This window comes from Urocitellus parryii, chromosome 10 (assembly GCF_045843805.1).
Source record: "Urocitellus parryii isolate mUroPar1 chromosome 10, mUroPar1.hap1, whole genome shotgun sequence".
Classification (NCBI taxonomy): domain Eukaryota; kingdom Metazoa; phylum Chordata; class Mammalia; order Rodentia; family Sciuridae; genus Urocitellus; species Urocitellus parryii.
Window position 1 is genome coordinate 86425010 of NC_135540.1, and position 19537 is coordinate 86444546.

At 35.6% G+C, this 19537-nt stretch overlaps 1 protein-coding gene across 1 annotated transcript in view; it reads left to right on the forward strand.

Annotated features, from left to right (window-relative positions):
• Sdad1 (SDA1 domain containing 1) overlaps positions 1-12892 on the forward strand; it is a 43165-nt gene extending 30273 nt beyond the window's left edge. The window contains exons 14-22 of the mRNA XM_077803370.1: positions 2977-3053; positions 3804-3901; positions 4018-4094; positions 4655-4781; positions 6445-6539; positions 6691-6881; positions 6987-7071; positions 7546-7707; positions 12054-12892. Of these exons, the coding sequence (XP_077659496.1) occupies positions 2977-3053; positions 3804-3901; positions 4018-4094; positions 4655-4781; positions 6445-6539; positions 6691-6881; positions 6987-7071; positions 7546-7707; positions 12054-12101 (960 nt within the window). The 3' untranslated portion in view covers positions 12102-12892. The remainder of the gene's footprint in view (positions 1-2976; positions 3054-3803; positions 3902-4017; positions 4095-4654; positions 4782-6444; positions 6540-6690; positions 6882-6986; positions 7072-7545; positions 7708-12053) is intronic.
• The last annotated feature ends 6645 nt before the right edge of the window (positions 12893-19537 follow it).

Genomic DNA, 19537 nt, shown 5'->3' on the forward strand with positions numbered 1-19537 from the left:
TTATAATGTGCCTTGGTGTGAATCTGTTGTGATTTTGTACATTTGGTGTCCTGTAAGCCTCTTGAATTTGGTTTTCCAATTTGTTTTTCATGTTATTATTTCATTGAATAGATTGTCATTCCTTTGGTTTGGAACTCTATGCCTTACTCTATCCCAATAACTCTTAGATTTGGTCTTTTTATGCTATCCCATATTTCTTGAATATTTTGCTCATAGCTTCTTACTATTTTCACTGTATGGTCTACATTCTTCTCAAGATTATATATTTTGTCTTCATTGTCTGAGGTCCTGTCTTCCAAGTGGTCTAATCTGTTGGTGATGCTTTCAGTTGAACTTTTAATTTCGTTTATTTTTTCTTTTATTTCAAGGATTTTTGTTTGGTTTTTCTTTAGAATATCTATCTCCCTATTAAAGTATCTTTTGCTTCCTATATTTGCTTACGTAGCTCTTTGTTGAAATGATCTTTTGCTGCCTGTATTTGCTCTCTTATATCACCCTTAAATTCACAGAAACTTTTAATCATGTACATCCTGAACTCCTTGTCTGTCATTTCCTCTGCTGTGCTGGCCATGGATTCTAATGATGTGGTATCTTGATTTGTTTGGGGCACTTTCTTCCCTTGTCTTTTCATGTTGCTTGTGTCTTTTCCTTTCTATCTCTATAGATCTGAGGCGTTACTGTTTTTACCCTATAGGTTTATAGGGCTCTTATAGGGTTCTAATACCTCATCTTTGAGGGGAAGGACAATATTAACAGATCCCAATATAAACAAGATACCACCTAAAAACAAATAGTTGTTATTAAGACGTTTATAGTTTGGTCACAGTGTACAGAAATGGTGAATTCAATTATTATCTACAATATGATCAGTAGGTTTGTAAAAGGGTTTACAGTTTCTGATGATGTACACAGAACCAGGGGTGAGGTGTAAGGTGATATGCTGAGGAGGTAGGAGGTGAGGCTATGGAGTTATTATATCTCAGGAAGTGTGAAACAGAAATCTAAAGAAGAAGGTTAGTAGCAGGAAAGTAGAGAGGCAGTAATTTGGGGTAGACAAGTAAGAGGGAAGACAGTAGAGTACATAAGACAAACCCATGTATTAAAAAAATAAAAAATGTTAAAATAGTCAAAATTGGAGAGAAAAAACAAGAAAAAGAATATACAACACAACTGTAATATACTATTCAGTCATCTCAGTCCTCAATATCCTAATTCATGCAAAGTACTTGGTTTCACATATGTTGGGGATGTGAGGGCGCGAGAATAAAGAGGGAGAAGGAAGGAAAAAAAAATCTCAAAGGGAGAAAAAAGGATTGTTTTGGTTGATCAGTATATTTCTTACTTCCCTTCTCATCCAGTAGGTGGGGTTGTCAGTTCTTAGTTGGCATCTCTGCCCTCAGGATGGTGTGGGTTACCAGGGTGTGAGGGTTGGTCTTGGTGCAGGGCACCTAGAAGTGGGGTATGGCACCTGCCCGTCCTGTTGGGAGACTGCACCTCCTTTGGGGTCTGCTCCTGTGATATGGGCGCCTGGTCTTATTTCCTCATCTTGCCTATAGACCTCACAGTTTCTGCCCTCTAAATCAGTCTCTAAAGTTATCTCCCTTACCCTCTCCCTTTCTACTTCCAACCAGGAACCTTTCTCTCTGGGAATCTTGTGTGTTGTACTCTGATGGCTGCACGCCTGTAGCAGAGGGTTGTTTTGTAATAGGCACTCACTCTACTGAGTTAGCAGCTGCCAGGGTTTGGGGGGCAATTAGAAAACTATGGGTACCTCGCTATCTCGTGTTTCAAACTTGTAGTTGCCCAGACTAAAGATGGTGATGGAGATGACCTGAGATGGAGGCTGCTGCTTTCAGGGATGGAGTGTCAAGTCAGGTGGGAGGAGCCGGGCGATGGCGTTGTACCATCAGTTCAGAGATGAGCTCTGAGACATGCAGTGTGTTGTTTATAGCTTTCTTCAGAGCTTGTGATATCCCCAGGTGCAGGCAGTTTATCTCCAATAGGGGACTATGGCAGTATCTTCGAGTCCCAAGATGGAGGCTACCGGGGGGTCCACATGGGAGTTGCACACAGAGTTCTTGCATGTAGGTAGCAGCTTAATGTCCTTCGTGGGAGCAGCGTCTGGGAATTCTGGGCCAGCGCTCATGCTGGTGGTTGCGCTAAGGCACCCAGAGACCTGCGTGGGAGGGTAGTCGGGAGTCAGGAGTCCTTTTGTAACGCTTGAGGTCTGGGTCCCTGCACACCAAGGTGGCCATGATTCCTATGCGGGATCAGCTGTAGAGGGGTCCTCCGTCACTCTCACCAAAGCAATATTCCCAGAAATTGAAACCCGGGTCACAGGGCGACACAGAATGCTGCCTCCTCTGGCCCATCATCTTGGATCTCCCAAGGTGAGAACTCTTAACCTGAACTTTGGATCTAGTGCACACAGAGCAGTGCCTGCCCCTATTAGATATACTTATTCCTTTTTAAGTGAGCAGAGGAGATAACTAACCCTTAAGAAGATATAATACAGAAGTTCAGTTGTACAGTTTTTAGAAAGTGGAATTTGGGGTTTTTTGTTTTGTTTTGTTTTTGACAAGTTGAGAATTCTACTTAGTTTGCTAACTAAATAATATTATGATTGGGAGAGATCAACAATATCAATTTATAGTGATTATTTTTCAAAGGTGGTAATTTCTTTGATTAAAACAGCTTTGGATTATCCTGTGTCAAAGCAGGGTTCTTTTTTTTTTTTCACTTATACTATAAAATGATATTAAAGAGGAGTAAAATTTATTTTAAAGGTTAAAAAAGATTGAACTCCAAAGTGGCATATTTTAATCTCTCTTTCTTAGTCATGATTCCTCCAACTCCCAAATGAAGGTGGAAGGCTATTTTTCCACTATGAATAATCTGTTGTCCTTTCATCCTCAGGTGTTTGTGTGGGTACAGACATTTCACTTATATTCATCTCTTCTTTTGTTCCCAACTCAGATCATTCAATCAGTGCTCATGACCGTGGCCAACAATTTTGTTACTGACAAGAACTCTGGGGAAGTCATGACAGTAGGGTATGTAGAACATGGTTGGGGGCAATAGATATGTTTTCAATGTACTAGATTTGCTTTAAGTTACAAAGTTGTGTAATTTCAGCTGACAGTATGGCCTCTAGAATAGCAGTTTAAAATACGCTTGAGTCCTTGAGGAGGCTTGATATTTTTATTTTATTGGTCATAATTTTGAGAAGGGAACCAGAGATAATCTGCTTATTCTTTTAATCAGAATTTTTTTTTTTTTACTAGTTTTACACTTTGAATTGAATGATTATTTGGCTACCTCAGTATTTTTTTGTTTTTGTTTTTTTATCTTCCACCATGAATTTGTGTCTTATCCTGGAATAAGTGATATATTATTGAATCAATCTTCAATTTTAGGGCAAGTCAGTGGCCCTTTTGATTAATTAAAAATTATTAATGACTAAATCATCTTGGTAAGTAAGTGATATACTAAACGGTTACTTTGTATTTCCCTTGAGAAATGTTACTGGGAGAATAGCCGGAAGATTTTCCGTCTTTCTTGTTTAGCCTAGTCCCTTCTTTCCTTAGGGTTGGCAAATAAACACTGCCATGATTTAGTTTCCTGACATTGCTCTTCATGCCACTAGCAGCAAAAATTGCTGTAATAAAAGCCCTCTACCCACTTAACATTCTCTACTATACTACAGTTTTAGAAACTTAGGCCACATAAAACGCAACTTGTATTCCTTTTGATTCCTTTTTTGAAAAATTTCTTAGATTTAACCACCACTTTTTCTTTTCTAGAATTAATGCTATAAAAGAGATAACAGCCCGATGTCCTCTCGCCATGACTGAAGAACTTCTCCAAGACCTGGCTCAATATAAGACACATAAAGATAAGAGTAAGTTGCATGTTATTCTCTGTAAGCCAAAGAGTACAATGTTTTTACCTCTTTGCTTCTTTACCTCTTAACCTTCTTTGCTCCAGAATTTGTAATTAAAGGTATTATTTTTGTAGATGTGATGATGTCTGCTAGAACTCTGATTCAGCTCTTCCGGACACTGAACCCTCAGATGTTACAGAAGAAATTCCGGGTAGGTGAACCCTGTTTATGTTGGTCTAAAGGTTATGGTCTTTTGAATTTTATTACAATTTAGATTTAGGTATTTGTGATAGTTTTGAGTACTGGTGATGCACATGGTTTTATTTAAAGTTTGAATTCAATTGATTGAATACCATTACCTTAAATATTTTGTAGTTGGCTTGTGTTCTTTGATGATGACTGTTTTTTATAAACCTATCAAGCTGATTAAACTTGATGATGCCAGTATTAAACAAGACTATTTCCCAGCCAGGTACTACCTCTTTAAAGGGCAGAAGGATGCTTGTGTATAAAGAAAGAGATTGTACTTTGGACACCTAAAATATTTGAACAGATATTCTTTAATAGCTGCCAATTTCTTGATTTGGATTAGAAATGAGAAAATAGTGGACAGCATTCTGACTCAGTATTTACTTTGACCTGAGATATAAACAGAATATTTTGTCATTTTATTATTTCCATTTTCTGTAGTGCTCCCATCTCAATTCATAATCAATTCATTGATGTTTTACAGTATGAGCACTTTATTATAAACAATTTATTTTCCTTTAGGGTAAACCTACAGAAGCATCTGTTGAAGCAAGAGTACAAGAATATGGTGAATTGGATGCTAAAGATTACATTCCAGGAGCAGAGGTTCTGGAAATTGAGAAGGAAGAGAAAACAGAAAATGATGAAGGTTCATTTTTCTTTCTTCCTTTCTATCTATCTTTCTTTCTTTCTTCCTTTCTTTCTTTCTTCCTTCCTTCCTTCCTTCCTTCCTTCCTTCCTTCCTTCCTTCCTTTCTTCCTTTCTTCCTTTCTTTCTTTGATGGTACTGGGGAAATTGAACCCAGAACCTTTTTTTTTGTTGTTGTTTTTTGTTTTGAATTTTTAACATTTTATCATTGTAAATATATTTACTGCAACTTTATAGTTTAGTTAACAATTATATACAAATAGACTTTTAGCTATAAAATCCCAATTGATTACATCTAAATCACTGTTGTGAAGAAAACAAATTAGAAGTCTTCCAGTCCTTTAACTTTACCTTTCTTAAATTATATAGGAAAAATAACATCTGATAGTTTTGATTTCAAGTTACAGGGGAGGAGGTATTATCACATTTTATCACTTAGGAACCTAGGGCCCCTTATGCATGCAAATCAAGTGCTCTGTCCCTAGGCTATATCTCCAAGCTATGGAGGTTAATTTTATTTCACCATTATTTAGGGAGAAAACCACATGGCAAGATAGGAGACTTGAAAGAGAACTGGAAACATTATTATGTGGGTGGTTTTATATATACCAGACCAAAAAGTTGGGACACTGTCTTACAGATCCCAGGGAGCCACTTTATTGAAATGTCTACAAGGTTATTTTATGCCCAGAATCTTTTATTTAATTCTCTGAATAACTGCAGCTAGTTTCTCATACATGCATAAATATATTTAGATGAGTTAGTCAGATACTTGCTATATGCCCAAGTTAAAAGTATAAGCGCCATTTTTTTTAATGTGCTTTATTGTCTGTCATCTTTACTAGATCATGAGCTTTATTAGGGCAGGGACCAAATCTCTTTTGTTTACCATTGAATCACTAACCAATCACAGCATAATAATATCTGCACAATTCCCCGAGATCTGCTTAGTGAATGGTTAGTGAACTTCCATCGAATCATGTTTTTCATAGATAAACAGTTATATAATGTGAGATCTATGTTGTTCTAATTAGTTATACATGGCAGTAGAATGCACTTTGACACATACATAAATGGAGTATAACTTCTCGTTCTTCTGATTATGTATGATGTAGAATCACATTGGTCATATAGTCATATATGCATATAGGGTAATAATGCCCAGTTCATTCTACTATCCTTCCTACCCTCTCCCCTTCATTCCCCTTTACCTAATCCAAAATAACTATTACAAGTGCCATTTTGATAGGCACAGTTGGCTCCGTGAACATGGACTCTGAAGTCAGTCATGGTTTTTGTGATTTCCATGTAGGCTACATTTTTTGGCTGTGATATTTAACTCTGGGGAATGATCCTTTTCTGCCAAGTTGTGATGACAGTTTATTTATTTTTATGTGGTGCTGAAGATTGAGCCCAGGGCCTCACATGTGCTAGGCAATTGCTCTACCATTGAGTCATGACCCCAACCCCAGTGTATAGTTCTTATTCCTTAAATTAACTAAGTTGAGATGGCTTATTTAACAACAAACATTGCTCAAGTTTTTGTCAGTATTATATGTATTTAAGTTTCACTACTTTACTCTTCCATTGCATGATTTATTTCAAATTGTTGTAAATATTCAACATAAAGTAGTAGTTACATCACTAAGCTCTTTTTCACACAGATGAATGGGAAAGTACCAGTCTCAGTGAGGAGGAAGATGCCGATGGTGAATGGGTTGATGTGCACCACTCTTCAGATGAAGAGCAGCAAGAAATTGTAAGTCATAAAAACTCCTCTTACAAGTGCATCACTCTGATGGTTATTAAGATATAATTTTTGCTGGACCTTGTGGGGAGACTAACACTTGAATGGCTGAGCTCTCACTTGAGCTGGTAGCCATTTAAGCCTTTGTTTGTGTACTCTTAAGTCTAAGAAACTAAACAGCATGCCGATCGAGGAGCGGAAAGCCAAAGCTGCAGCCATCAGCACTAGTAGAGTTTTAACTCAGGAAGACTTCCAGAAAATCCGCATGGCCCAAATGAGGAAAGAACTTGACGCTGCCCCTGGGAAAGCCCAAAAAAGAAAATACATTGAAATAGACAGTGATGAGGAGCACAGGTAAAATGCATTTTCACCAGGTCTTCAGTCAGCTTGTGTGCGAATGAAAGCCTCGGGAAAAGGAATTGCACCCTTATTTCTTATTTTATTTTTCCCTCATCCCAGGGGTGAATTACTTTCTCTTCGGGACATTGAACGCCTTCATAAAAAGCCAAAGTCTGACAAGGAGACAAGACTAGCAACTGCTATGGTGAGTGATACATTAACATTAAAATGAAATATAATCTGGATTTTGTATAGCCATAGAATGGCAATTTTTTAAATGTCTTAAATTAACAGAATAAAATGTACAGATATTAGATGTTGTATTAGATGAGTTTTGATTGCTGTACATACCATGTGACTATGTTCATGGTATTAGGAGATTTCACCCCACCATGAATGCTTTTATCTGTTTAAAAAAAAAACTTAATTCCCTTTCTGGGAACCTCTCTTACCTCACCAGGCTGAATTATGACTTTTCCTTCCACTGAGCTTCCTTATTCCATTGCAGTACTTCAGCCATTGCTCACTGGGACGGAGCCCTAGGGAGCAAGGACTGTGTTCTGTCTGTGCTGTGTCCTTGGTGTCGGATAGAGTGCCTGGCAGAGAGGAGACATTGACTTAGATTAGATGTCTTCTGAAGTGTGTTATTTCACAAATATCAATCTTTTTGTGCTGATAGGCTGGAAAGACAGATCGAAAGGAATTTGTGAAGAAGAAAACCAAAGTGAATCCATTTTCCAGTTCTACAAATAAAGAGAAGAAAAAACAGAAGAACTTTATGATGATGCGGTATAGCCAGAATGTCCGGTCAAAAAACAAGCGTTCCTTCCGAGAAAAACAGGTGAGTTCCACTTAAAGCTGGGTGGCTGGAATGGTACTATAATTTGAGCCCACTTATATCTGAGATGAGTTGTGCTTTCTGAAGACTACCACCGTGTGTACCTTGGTGCTAATGGGCACTGTTGGAAAACATCAAGAGGTGCTAGGCAGTCATGCCACATAAATCCTGGACCTGACTTAGTTGGGACTCAACTGTGTGACAGATGGGTTAGGGGTTTTGTGTCCATTTTTCTTCTTTGTCAGTAAAGGGGTATAGCCAGCTGTAATGATGCACACTTGTAATCCCAGAGATTTAGAAGGCTGAGGCAGGAGGATCACAAGTCAAGGCCAGCCTTGGCAAGTTAGGGAGCTTCTGTTTCAAAATAAAAAAGGGCTGGGAGTGTGGCTCAATGGTAGAGGGCCTTGGGGCTCAGTTCCCAGTACCACATGCTAAAATAATCTGTCATTTAATCTGTGAAATATACTATTGAAATTCATTGATATTAGCAATTGTATGCCTGGGAGTTTTAGAAAGGAGTGATTTTGTGTGGTAATACATCAGAAACCGTTTCAGGAAAACAGTCTAAAACAAACTTCTATTTTGGTATAACCCTTCCTATATATTTATACCCTTTTGCAAAACCCTTTCTGTTTACAGGCCTTTGGGTTTTCATTTTATTTGTTTGTAGCCTTTGAATGGTAATCCTGTTCTGCTCAGATGGCTTGCTTATTTTAGTAATTCATTGTAGTAAAATAAATTTATGCTTTTTTGTATCTTCCCCTCCTGGGAAGAATATATCAGAATATATCTAAACATCATTTTGAAGAATCTCCAGGAAATCAGGTCCAGGCTAAAATAATCCCTCATTCTGAACCAGTGTTCCTAAGTAGATGACAAGCCTGCCAAGTCTGAATGTTACAGCCTGTCCTCTAGGGCAGCACTATGTCTATGTGGGAGCCAAGTCAGGGTGACCTGAATTAGGTACTGTTTAAACTCTCCCTATCTGTTTTTCTAAATCTTCCACTCTGTGGGTCAATACATCATGTAAGCAATAAAGTGATGGCATATTTAATAAAGGTTGAAGTACTTTAAATTTTGCCACAAATTGACTTAAGCCCATCATTCTAACTTTCATTGGCCCTTAATAACTATTTTAGGTGGCCTTACTCTATTATGTAGTTTATGTGACCTGCCTACATTTTAGCTAAGTGTGTCATCCATCCCTTACTTATTTTGTTTGTTTGTTTGTTTTTTGTTTTTTTGGTACCTGGGATTGATCCAGAGGCACTTAACCACTGAGCCAAATCCTCAGCCCTTTTTAAAAAACAAAAAAAAAATTTTTTATTTAGAGACAGTCACACTAAGTTGCTGAAGCTGGCTTTGAATTTGTGATCATCCTGCCTCAGCCTCCCAAGTTGGTGGGATTACAGGCGTGTGCCAACTGGCTCCTACTTCTAGGTTTTTAACATGCCATTTTCAGCATATAAAAAAGCCCTGCCTTGTTCCTTGTCAATACCTCATAAAATCTCTCTCTCAAAGAGTAAAGAATTTTTATTTAAGAATAAATTTAGAGTTCGTTGGACATAAACCTTGACTCAGAAATGTTATTTCCAGGCTGGGGTTGTGGCTCAGTGATAGAGCACTTGAATAGCACATGTGAGGCACTACAATCCTAAGCATTACATAAAAAATGAAAAAGAAGCCTGGCAAGGTTGCATATACCTGTAATCCCAGTAGCTCAGGAGACTGAGGCAAGAGGATCACCAGATCAAAGCCAACCTCAGTCAGCAAAAGCAAGGCGTGAAGCAACTCAGTGAGACCCTGTCTCTAAATAAAATACAAAATAGGGCTGGAGATGTGGCTCAGTGGTCAACTGCCCCTGAGTTCAATCCCCAGTACCAATAAATAAATAAATAGATGATAGATAGATAGATAAATAGATTAAGAAAAAAATAAAATAAAGATATTGTGTCTGTCTATAACTAAAAATATTTTTTAATGTTATTTCCTGTTCTCTAGTTTTCTTACTGAAATTAATCAATTTCTGTGTATATTTCCTTGCCTTATGTTTTCTTTAAAGTCTCTTTTATTATAAAAGTTTGGTTTTCATATTTTCTCCTTCTTTAGAACATTTTGTTCAATTGAAATATACAAATCATATGTGATTTTTAAAGAAAAAAGAAATGAAGTTAATTTTAATAATATATCTTATTTGGGGCTGGGGTTGTGACTCAGTGATAGAGCACTTGCCTTGCACATGTGAGGCACTGGGTTCGATCCTCAGCATCAAATAAAAATAAATAAAGACTAATAAAGATATTGTATCCATGTATAACTAAAAAATTTTTTTAATTATATATCTTATTTAACCTAGTATATCAAAATAGTATTCTAATGTAACCAGTATAAAAATTATTAATAAGATATTTTACATTCTTATATTTGAACTAATTGAAATCCAGCATCTCTTTTACATTATAGCACATCTCAATTTGAGATGCTCATCTTCTCTGTATTGTTCCAGTTTTAGTATGTGTACTGCCTAAGTAAGCACAAGCCGTGTTTCAAATGCTCAATAGCCACATGTAGTTCATGGCTGCCATAATGATCAGCTCTACTATACAGCAACCTCAAACTGTCCCATGACCCATGCACTCTGTGGGGATGCAGCATCACATCACATTTTCCTTTGCCCCTCAGTGGTGTTTCACTGTCTGAAATAAAAGATCTTTTGTGACTAGAATATGTACATGAAGTCTTACTGTAAATTTTTAGAATAAATAAAATGATCTGGGGTTGAGACTAGAAGAGTAAAGTAAAGCATATGAGAGAGAAAGAGAAAAAGATCTTATAGGGATTTTTAAATGAAAAGAGGAGACTATACCTGTTCTTGTATTCACTTGGTGGCACTGAAGGGGAAAAGGACCTCTGAGAGTCACCTGTGCTGTTATAGTTTAATGAGCAAAATTAAATCTATGCAACCAATATTAGCTTAAACATACAGTTTTTGCAATATGGCTTTAATTATACCAGAGCTTTCCATTAATTTATTTAATCATCATACAACATGAGCAGACACAGTAAATGAAGTATGCAGATAGAAAATAAGACACAAATAAGTCTTGAGAAATTCCTCCTTAGCTAGGCATTGTGGTACACACCTATAATCCCAGTGGCTTTGGAGGCTAAGGCAGGAGGATCTCAAGTTTGAGGCCAGCCTAGGCAACAAATGAGTCTGTCTCAAAAAATACAAAGGTCTGGGCTTGTAGCTCAGTGGTAGAGCACCCTTGGGTTTAATCTCCAGTGTCAAAAAGAAAAAGAAAGAAAGAAAAGAAATACCTCTTTTTGGCCAAATTAGATTAAAATGAACTTGCCAATTTTTTTTCTCTTAAAGATACTATTTTTCCTATCTACAAAGATACAAAGACATATAAAGCCCATGTACAAGCTAAAGAAAAGGAATCAATAACTTAAATCATAGAATCCAAAAGGGTTGAACATTTAGATATAATCCATGCAGTTTTGATCCAAAAAAATGTTTTTTTAACAAAGCAATCATATCAATCATTCCTTGTTAAAATTCATAATCGAGAGACTTTTATAAGTTTGAAGGATAAAGAGTAGTGCTGAGGAATTAATGGAATAGTTTTCATCACATACATAAAATGTGTCTTGGCCTTAGTTACTCTTTTTGTAAAAATTGGATTTATTCTTGATAATCTGTAATATTCTGGGGTTTTTGTTTTGTTGTTTGTTTTTGAGGAAAATGGTAATCTTTAAATGGCCCATATGTTCAGTTTATCTTGGAAAGGTGACCTGTATTCCTGGTACTCAGGAAATTGAGGTAGGAGGAGAGCTTGAGTCCAGGAGTTTTTCAACCTGGGCAACACAGCAAGACCTTCAGTGAAAAAATTTAAAAAAGAAAAAAATGTGTAAGTGGTGCTCATGTTCAGTAGGATATAAATGATTTATAAAAGATGATTGTGAATAAAGATCTGCTTTTCTATTTTAATTTAGATAGTATGTCCTACCCATAGCTCTCAAAAATTAAGAGCTGTGTAGGTCAGAGTAGTACTGAGCAGTATCCTCGGAGACAGGTGATATGCAAGTCGAAACATTCAATACACCTGCTCTAGTTGTGAGCCTTGTTTCCATGAGTTGGGAATAGTATTTAAGAGCATTGCATGTTTCCTAGCAGTGTAGAGGCCCCCATCCTGAATACAGATTGGATCTGTTAGGGAATATTTCATTATTTGTACTTTTTCAGGATGATTTATGATTTAGTGATTTCTTTTTTGTACATTCCTTATAACCAAATTAACATAATGGGATACTCAAGACTTATCACTTTTTTTCTTACCTTCCAGCTGGCATTACGAGATGCGCTGTTGAAAAAGAGGAAAAGGATGAAGTAACTTCCAAGCAAGTTTTTCATTTCAAGGAGAAAATGCCAAGTTTGTGTCACTACTATGAAAATTAGTAAATCAAGAATGTTTCTTACATTAAAAAGTCCAGAAGCACTATATGGTAACAACCACAGTAAACTTGGTAGCAATTTGGTGTTTTTAACTTGGAGATGGGTAGTAGTGGGAATGTTTAAAATGTAAATACTAGTGATATTATAAAAACATTTTCATTTAAACATTCATGCAAAGAAAAACATTGAATGCCTAATAAGTGTCATTCTAGATATAAAATTAAATGAGCCACAGCCAGTTCTCTCAAAGCATTCACAACTAGTGTGGGAAGGGAGGCAGGTATTATATGTGTGTTTACAGTTCATTGTAAATAGTTCTCTTGCAGAGATCGGTTTATATTTCTATAGGGTCACTGAGGCCTGATGGACTAAATCTGCAAGGGTGGGAGTTATGTATTCTCTTAAAACAAAAAAGGACGATGTTACAAGAGTAAGAGGTTCTTACTTGTAAATAGGCTTACCTGCTAAAAACAGGTCCCTGCTGTACAGACTTTGGGTAGATAATTTAGCTCTTTTAGTCTATCCAAAAGATTTCAATATTTTTTTTAATGCTATGTAAGGATTTTTTTCTTCAGACCTCATTTTTTTAAACAGCCGTAAGGATAAATTATAATTTTGAAATGTCTTTGTTTCATCCTTTGATCTGTGCTCTTCCTGTTAGTTTCCTCCGCTTCCTTGGACTCTTATCATATTTTCAACTCATTGTTTGTCTTGTCTTCAATAAAGGGTTTCTAACATCAAATAGGTATTCTTTTGTATGTGCAATAGTGTATGATGTTTACCAGTCACACTTAAGTCAATTTCAGGAGACAATTTGTTTGCATTCAATTAATTGCACTTAGAAATAGTTTGGTCCTTCTACCTTAGGTTTTTTAGCTGATGTTGTGGTAGATGAGAAATTTGTTTTATGTTATTTCAAATTTGAGTAATGGGCAATTTTCTGTCCAGAGTTAGAACAACTTCTAAAATCACTTCCCCTGTTCCCTTTGCAGTTTTTTTGTTCATCTTCTGAATTCAGTTTTAGTTTTATTTGAATGAAACTTTGTGATTTTTGCCGAAGATGTTCCAGATCACTGTTAGACAGTTAGTTGAATATAAGAGTCAACTCCCAGCAACTTGATTGTTTCGTGGGATGTGCCCAATGCAAATGTGTTTATTTCAGACCCTTTTCTTTTCTTTTTTTTTTTTCCTTTGGGGTAATGGGAATGGAGCACTTGCTAAGGCAGGCACTCAACCACTGAGCTATATTCTCAGGCCCCCCCTTTTAACATATATTTTTTAGTTGTTGATGGAATTTTATTTTATTTTATTTTATTTATTTATATGAGGTGCTGAAAATTGAACCCAATGCCTCAGTCATGCTAGGCAAGCACTCTACCACTGAACCACAAGCCCAGCCCCTCTTTAGCCCTTTTTAAATTTTATTTTGAGATAGGGTCTCACCTTCCCAGTCTGACCTCGAACCTGTGATCCTTGTGCCTGAGCCTCCCGAGTTGCTGGGATTGCAGGTGTATACCCAGCTTCAGACCCTCTTCTTTGTGTATTTTCAAATAGGGTATCTCATGTGTCTGGAGCCAGAAAGTGAATAAAATCCAAAATAGCATAGTAGATAGTGTCCACAGCTTTGCTATGTGTTTTCTGATGGTGCCTGGAAGTTTCATCTTTCCCTTGTATTTCCCCACCCTACTTAGATACTAAGATGCCAAAGTTTTTTCTGTGCTCTGACTCCAATTCTGCTGTGGCCTCACCCTGCTCTTAACTAGCCTGAGGCTTATATGCAAGATAAAGGTACCTGGCTTTAAAAGATAAATTCTTCTTAACTGTTTTCTTTAATCCCACAGTCTCTTATTTCTGGTTACTTTTAATAATGTATCAGTTTTCTCTTGAGAATTTTTCCTTTTACTGCTAATTTGAAGATCAAATTCTCACAAATTGGATGCAGCCAGCAAAGGTCAAGTAACTTTGCGGGGTGACTTTAATCTTGAAGAAGTCATCAGTGTTTAAAACTTTTTAGTCTCGAACTTTCCTCAGCACTGAGAATGTGTCCATGTCATGATGCACTCGCATTGTCCAAGCTCATAATATATAAAAGCGGTATGTAAATCTGGAATGCTGACCTGTCATCTCTGTGATCTTACTAAGTTCCACTAGTAAATTAGCTCCACGTGAGGCAGAGATTTTGATCTGTTCTCTGCTATATTCCCTGTGGTAGTTCAGTGTCTAATATGGTATAGAGGGACTAGGAAAATGTTTGAACATATGATTTAATCTCTGTCAGTTTTCTGTCTGTAAATATACCAGCTCCCTCACTGACTATTTTGAGAATTTTGAAAACTAATGTTTATAGGCATTTACCATGTTATCTGACACAAAGAAAGGTTTCAGCAAATTTCTCATCAAAAATTAGCTACCTGTTACATTGGTTTTGCTTAATTTATTTAAAATAAAACAGCAATTACATTTGCCACAAATATTTTATCCCTCAAATCCAATTTTTTGGATTACTAGTTTGAAGTATAAAAATGTATGTTGAATACCCACTGTATACAAAGTATTCTGCTAGATGCTGTGTGGTTTGTAGACAGCATTTGTCCCTTATTGAAACTTTCAGTGCATTGAAGGCAATAGATTCACAAAATGACTTCATAATACAAAGCAGCTTACAAAAAGTTGTCAGAAAGGTACAGTTATACAAAAAAAGTATGTGAGGGGCTGGAGATGTGGCTCAAGTGGTAGCACGCTCGCCTGGCATGCGTGTGGCCCAGGTTCGATCCTCAGCACCACATACAAACAAAGATGTTGTGTCCGCCGAAAACTAAAAAATAAATATTAAAAAATGCTCTCTCTCAAAAAAGTATGTGAGGTGATATAAAGGTATCTTAGTTAAGTCATTCTCAATACATGTCAATGTTAAAACATCACATGGTCTATCATAAATAGATCTAATTTTGTCAATTAAAAAATCACAGCGCAGGGTGTGGTTGTAGCTCAGTGGTAGAGTGTTTGCGTAGCACTTGTGAGGCACTGGGTTTTGTCCTCAGCACCAAATAAAATAAGGTATTGTGTCCATCTACAATTAAAAGTATTAAAAAAAAAAGTACAGTATTAGGGGATCATAAGGAAGGGACAGATCACCTGGCAGGAAGGTCAAATGCTGGTTTGCTAACAAACTGATGCTTATGATGGTCAGCGCAACCAGTAGGAAGACATTCCCAAACTGTACAAGAAAAGTTATGGTTTAAAAGTTGAAATAATTTTAGTATGATTTTTAAAAGGTTATTGTTATATAAATTTTAATTTTTTATATTCTAATTCCTTGAAAATTTTTATATAGGGTATTACATTGCAATTGTTTTAACTAAAATGTTCAGTCATTTTGAGTATTAATACTATTTTAAATAAGATGTTTAAAATATATGTAGATAACATAGTTCTGTACTTTCAGAAATTTAAGAAATATCTTGAATATGATTAAGAAGAGGGATAGGGTTATGGCTCAGAGGTAGAATGCTTGCCTAGCACATGTGAGACATTGGGTTTGATCCTTAGCACCACATAAAAAAATAAAGGTATTGTGTCCATCTACCAACTGAAAAAAGAAGAAGATAGGGCAATGACCTAGAGCTTTTTCTTTTACAAGATCAAAGTTGGAAACAACTTTCACTAGTGTAGTATTTGGTCTGCACTTGAATTAAAATGTAAGCAAAAGTAGCACAGCTAATGCTATATTATTGAAAAAGAATAAACTCGTATAGGACACTTTTTGTGTAGTAGTCTTATTTCCTTTTGCTGATTCTACTTTTGTGTTTTGTCAGTCTGATCTCAATACAGAAATGTTTTAAGTAAACTATGATTTATCTACATGATGGGATATTATATAGTCATTAAAATGTTTATAATAGGAAATACATATTATAACTTGACAAAAAACAAATACATATTATAACTTGACAAAAAACAAATACATATTATAACTTGACAAAAAACAAATACATATTATAACTTAACAAAAAACAAAGCTTTTTACATGTAAGAAAATTGTACATGTAAGAAAATGGAAAATCATAAAAGCCCTAGAGAAAATATACCAAATATTAAATATAGTTTTCTTTAGTGTTTGGAGCATTTTTGTTATTATGTAAGAGGCAAAATAAACTAAATAAACTTTGTCTTCTTAATTACTCTCTTCCCTCATTTAGTCATTGGGGCTAGAGTCATCTTTGTTTGGTGCTAGCCAAAGTTGCCTGATATTAACAAAAGTACTATTAGTACAATTCTTTAAGTTCTATGTACCAAGAACTTAAAGATAGTCATAACCTTTGGCTGAAATCCACTTCGGAAGGTCTAATCTGAGAAAATGATCCAAAATATAGCTGTGTCTGTGACTGTTTGGCTGCAAAAAAACGTATTCGTTTTAAAATACCCTAACCAAAGTGGAGTTTGTCTCACCAAGTATAGAGATGGACTGTTGATTCTTTGGGGTTCAGCTTCTCTATAATGACACCAGGACCTTGGGCTCCTCTTCGGCTTTGTCATTCTTAGTGTGTTGAAGTAGGACCATGTTGGATGCTGGCTCTGACAGCTGTATGACCATGTGGAACTCACTCATTTCTGCATCTCAGTTTTTTAAGGCAGCAAGAAGGGACCGAAGTGACATTGCCGTATCTATCCCTTTTCTAAGAAAACAAGAGCTTTCATAGAATTCCTTCAACAGCCTTCATACTTTATATGGATTAACTAGCCACCCTACTATTAAGAGAAACCAAGAAAGCAGGAAATGGGATTGTTGACCCCTCAGATGGACCATAACCATCTCAACAGAACTGAACTTATGTTAGCAAGGAAGGAAGTGAGAGGGAATTTGGATAGACTATTTTCAATCTGTAAACTATCTATAGGTAAATATTCACTATAATTTTCAATGGCAAGAATAGGTACAGAAAAAAGTTCTAAAATATGAGAATACTTAAGCAACTTGGGATATAGTTAGTTGGTGGAATATTCAACTGTTAAACAATATCATTTTGATAAGTTAAAGGTATAACAATGTAGTAATGTAAAATATGTACCCTGTTAAAACTGTAAGCTGATATTACATGATTTTAAGACATTTTTTTTTACCTTTTTAAAAAATCTTTTTAAACTTTTGTTTGTAATTATAAATGGACAGAATGCCTTTATATTATTTGTTTCTTTTTATGTGGTGCTAAGGATCAAACTCAGTGCCTCACACATGCTAGGCAAGCACTCTGCCACTGAGCTACAGCCCCAACCTTTTTAAAAAATCTTTGAAATTAGGATTTTTAAAAAATTTTTTACATCCAGATGATAGTCTTAACAGTTGTCATTGCCTTCGCTCTCACAAACTTGATCTAAAATCTTCAGTTGACATCAATTAAAATCAAAAACCTACATCAGAAATATACAAGTATTATTAAGCATACAAGCTCAGTGGATTTTCATAACCTGAATACCTCCCAGTATTCAGCACCTGATCAGGAAACATAACATGACCAATACCTTACAAGACCCTTTTTGAGTGGAGAACTCAGAAATACTGTAGATCACCAAGATTCATAATGACACAGAGGAGTGGTGTGTTGTGGAAAATGGGCATCTATGATGCCAAATCAAATGGCAACTGGAGTCTAACTCTGAATCTAAAGCACTTAAGCATTTCTTAGAAAACATGCAAGAATAAATGTATGAGGGCTGAGGATGTGGCTCAAGCGGTAGCGTGCTCGCCTGGCATACGTGCAGCCCTGGTTCGATCCTCAGTACCACATACAAACAAAGATGTTGTGTCCGCCGGAAACTAAAAATAAATATTAAAAGAAAATTCTCTTTCTCTCTCTCTCTCTCTCTCTCTCTCTCTCTCTCTCTCTCTCTCTCTCTAAAAAAGAAAAAGAATAAATGTATGTTATTTGTATCTGTGACAAAAGACTTATTGAATGCATACACATTTTAAAATTCTGGTAAGAGCATTTGTCATAGTTTAAATGGAGTTTTTCTTTGAGGAGTATAAAATAATGGTGCTTCTTACATGTTTAAAATATGCCTATGAAAATATTGCTAGATTTGAATGGTAGAATATAACTGAATTTAGATTTTCTTTTTGTCTACATTTTACCCATTTCACAATATTTATAAAATATTTGTACTAAGCATTTAGAAAAATCTAAAAAGCTAGTTCTAACTTAGTAAGATGTAATTTGGCTATACCTACTGTTACTAGTATCTAAGTTAACCTCAGAGGTTTTTTAGGCCAAGGAGGCAAAGAAAATTAAGGACAAAATGGAAACCATGATTTGTATCTGGGAAATATTATAAAAAGGGAATTTTAAAATAATTACATAAAGGTAAATGATGATATTTGATGCAACTTCTTAGTTTAAGGATATGTGAATCTTCCTCTTGTTAAAAATTTTAAACTATAATTTGAGCTGTAATTTTTTTAAAATACACAGAATAGAAAATAATGAAAACCATCCCTGAATTTTATCCAATGTTTTATGTATATATCACACATATACACATATATATTAATATATACCTTAGTATAAAGACATATGTATGTATATGAATGTATATATATTCAGAATGGGAATATTTAAGCATAAAAACTATAGCTTCACTCAGCCATATCTCCTCCTCTTTCAGGACGATTATCTTGAAGTTGATGCTATCATTCCAGTAGCTTTTTTTTTCTTTTGCCGCATACATATAGTATACAGTATTATTTAGTATCTTAAAATTTTACATAAAAAATATCATTGGATATATTATTTTGCTGACCATGTAACAGATTGTTGATGAATAAAGATACTTTTTATTTTAATCATGTCAGAGTTTCCATTGCTTATTCATAAATCCACAATTTATCATTTTCCTACCCAAAAGCAATAAGATTGTTTCTATTTTTCCTGCTATTTACAAACCTTACTGCAACAAACATCTTTGAACATGTTCTCTAGGGTTCATAGTTTTAGAGGGGTTTTGTTTTTTCTTTTTTTAACCAAAGATGAGATAGAAACAAAGAAATGTACTTTGCCATGCTGTAGATTTATTCATATTTTATCATTGGTGTTTAGAATATCCCGCATCTATTTTAATTTTTTACTTGTTCTTTTTAGTCACACATGACAGTAGAATGTATCTTGACATATCACACATGGAATATAACTTCCCATTCTTGAATATTGTGTATGATGTAGAGTTAAACCGGTAATGTATTCATATAAGAACATAGGAAAGTTTTGTGTGATTGATTCTACTGTCTTTCCTATTCCCATCCCCCTACCCTTTCCTTTATTTTCCTTTGTCTAATCCAGTGAACTTCTCTGTTCTTCCCTCCCCGCTGCTTATTGTGAGGTA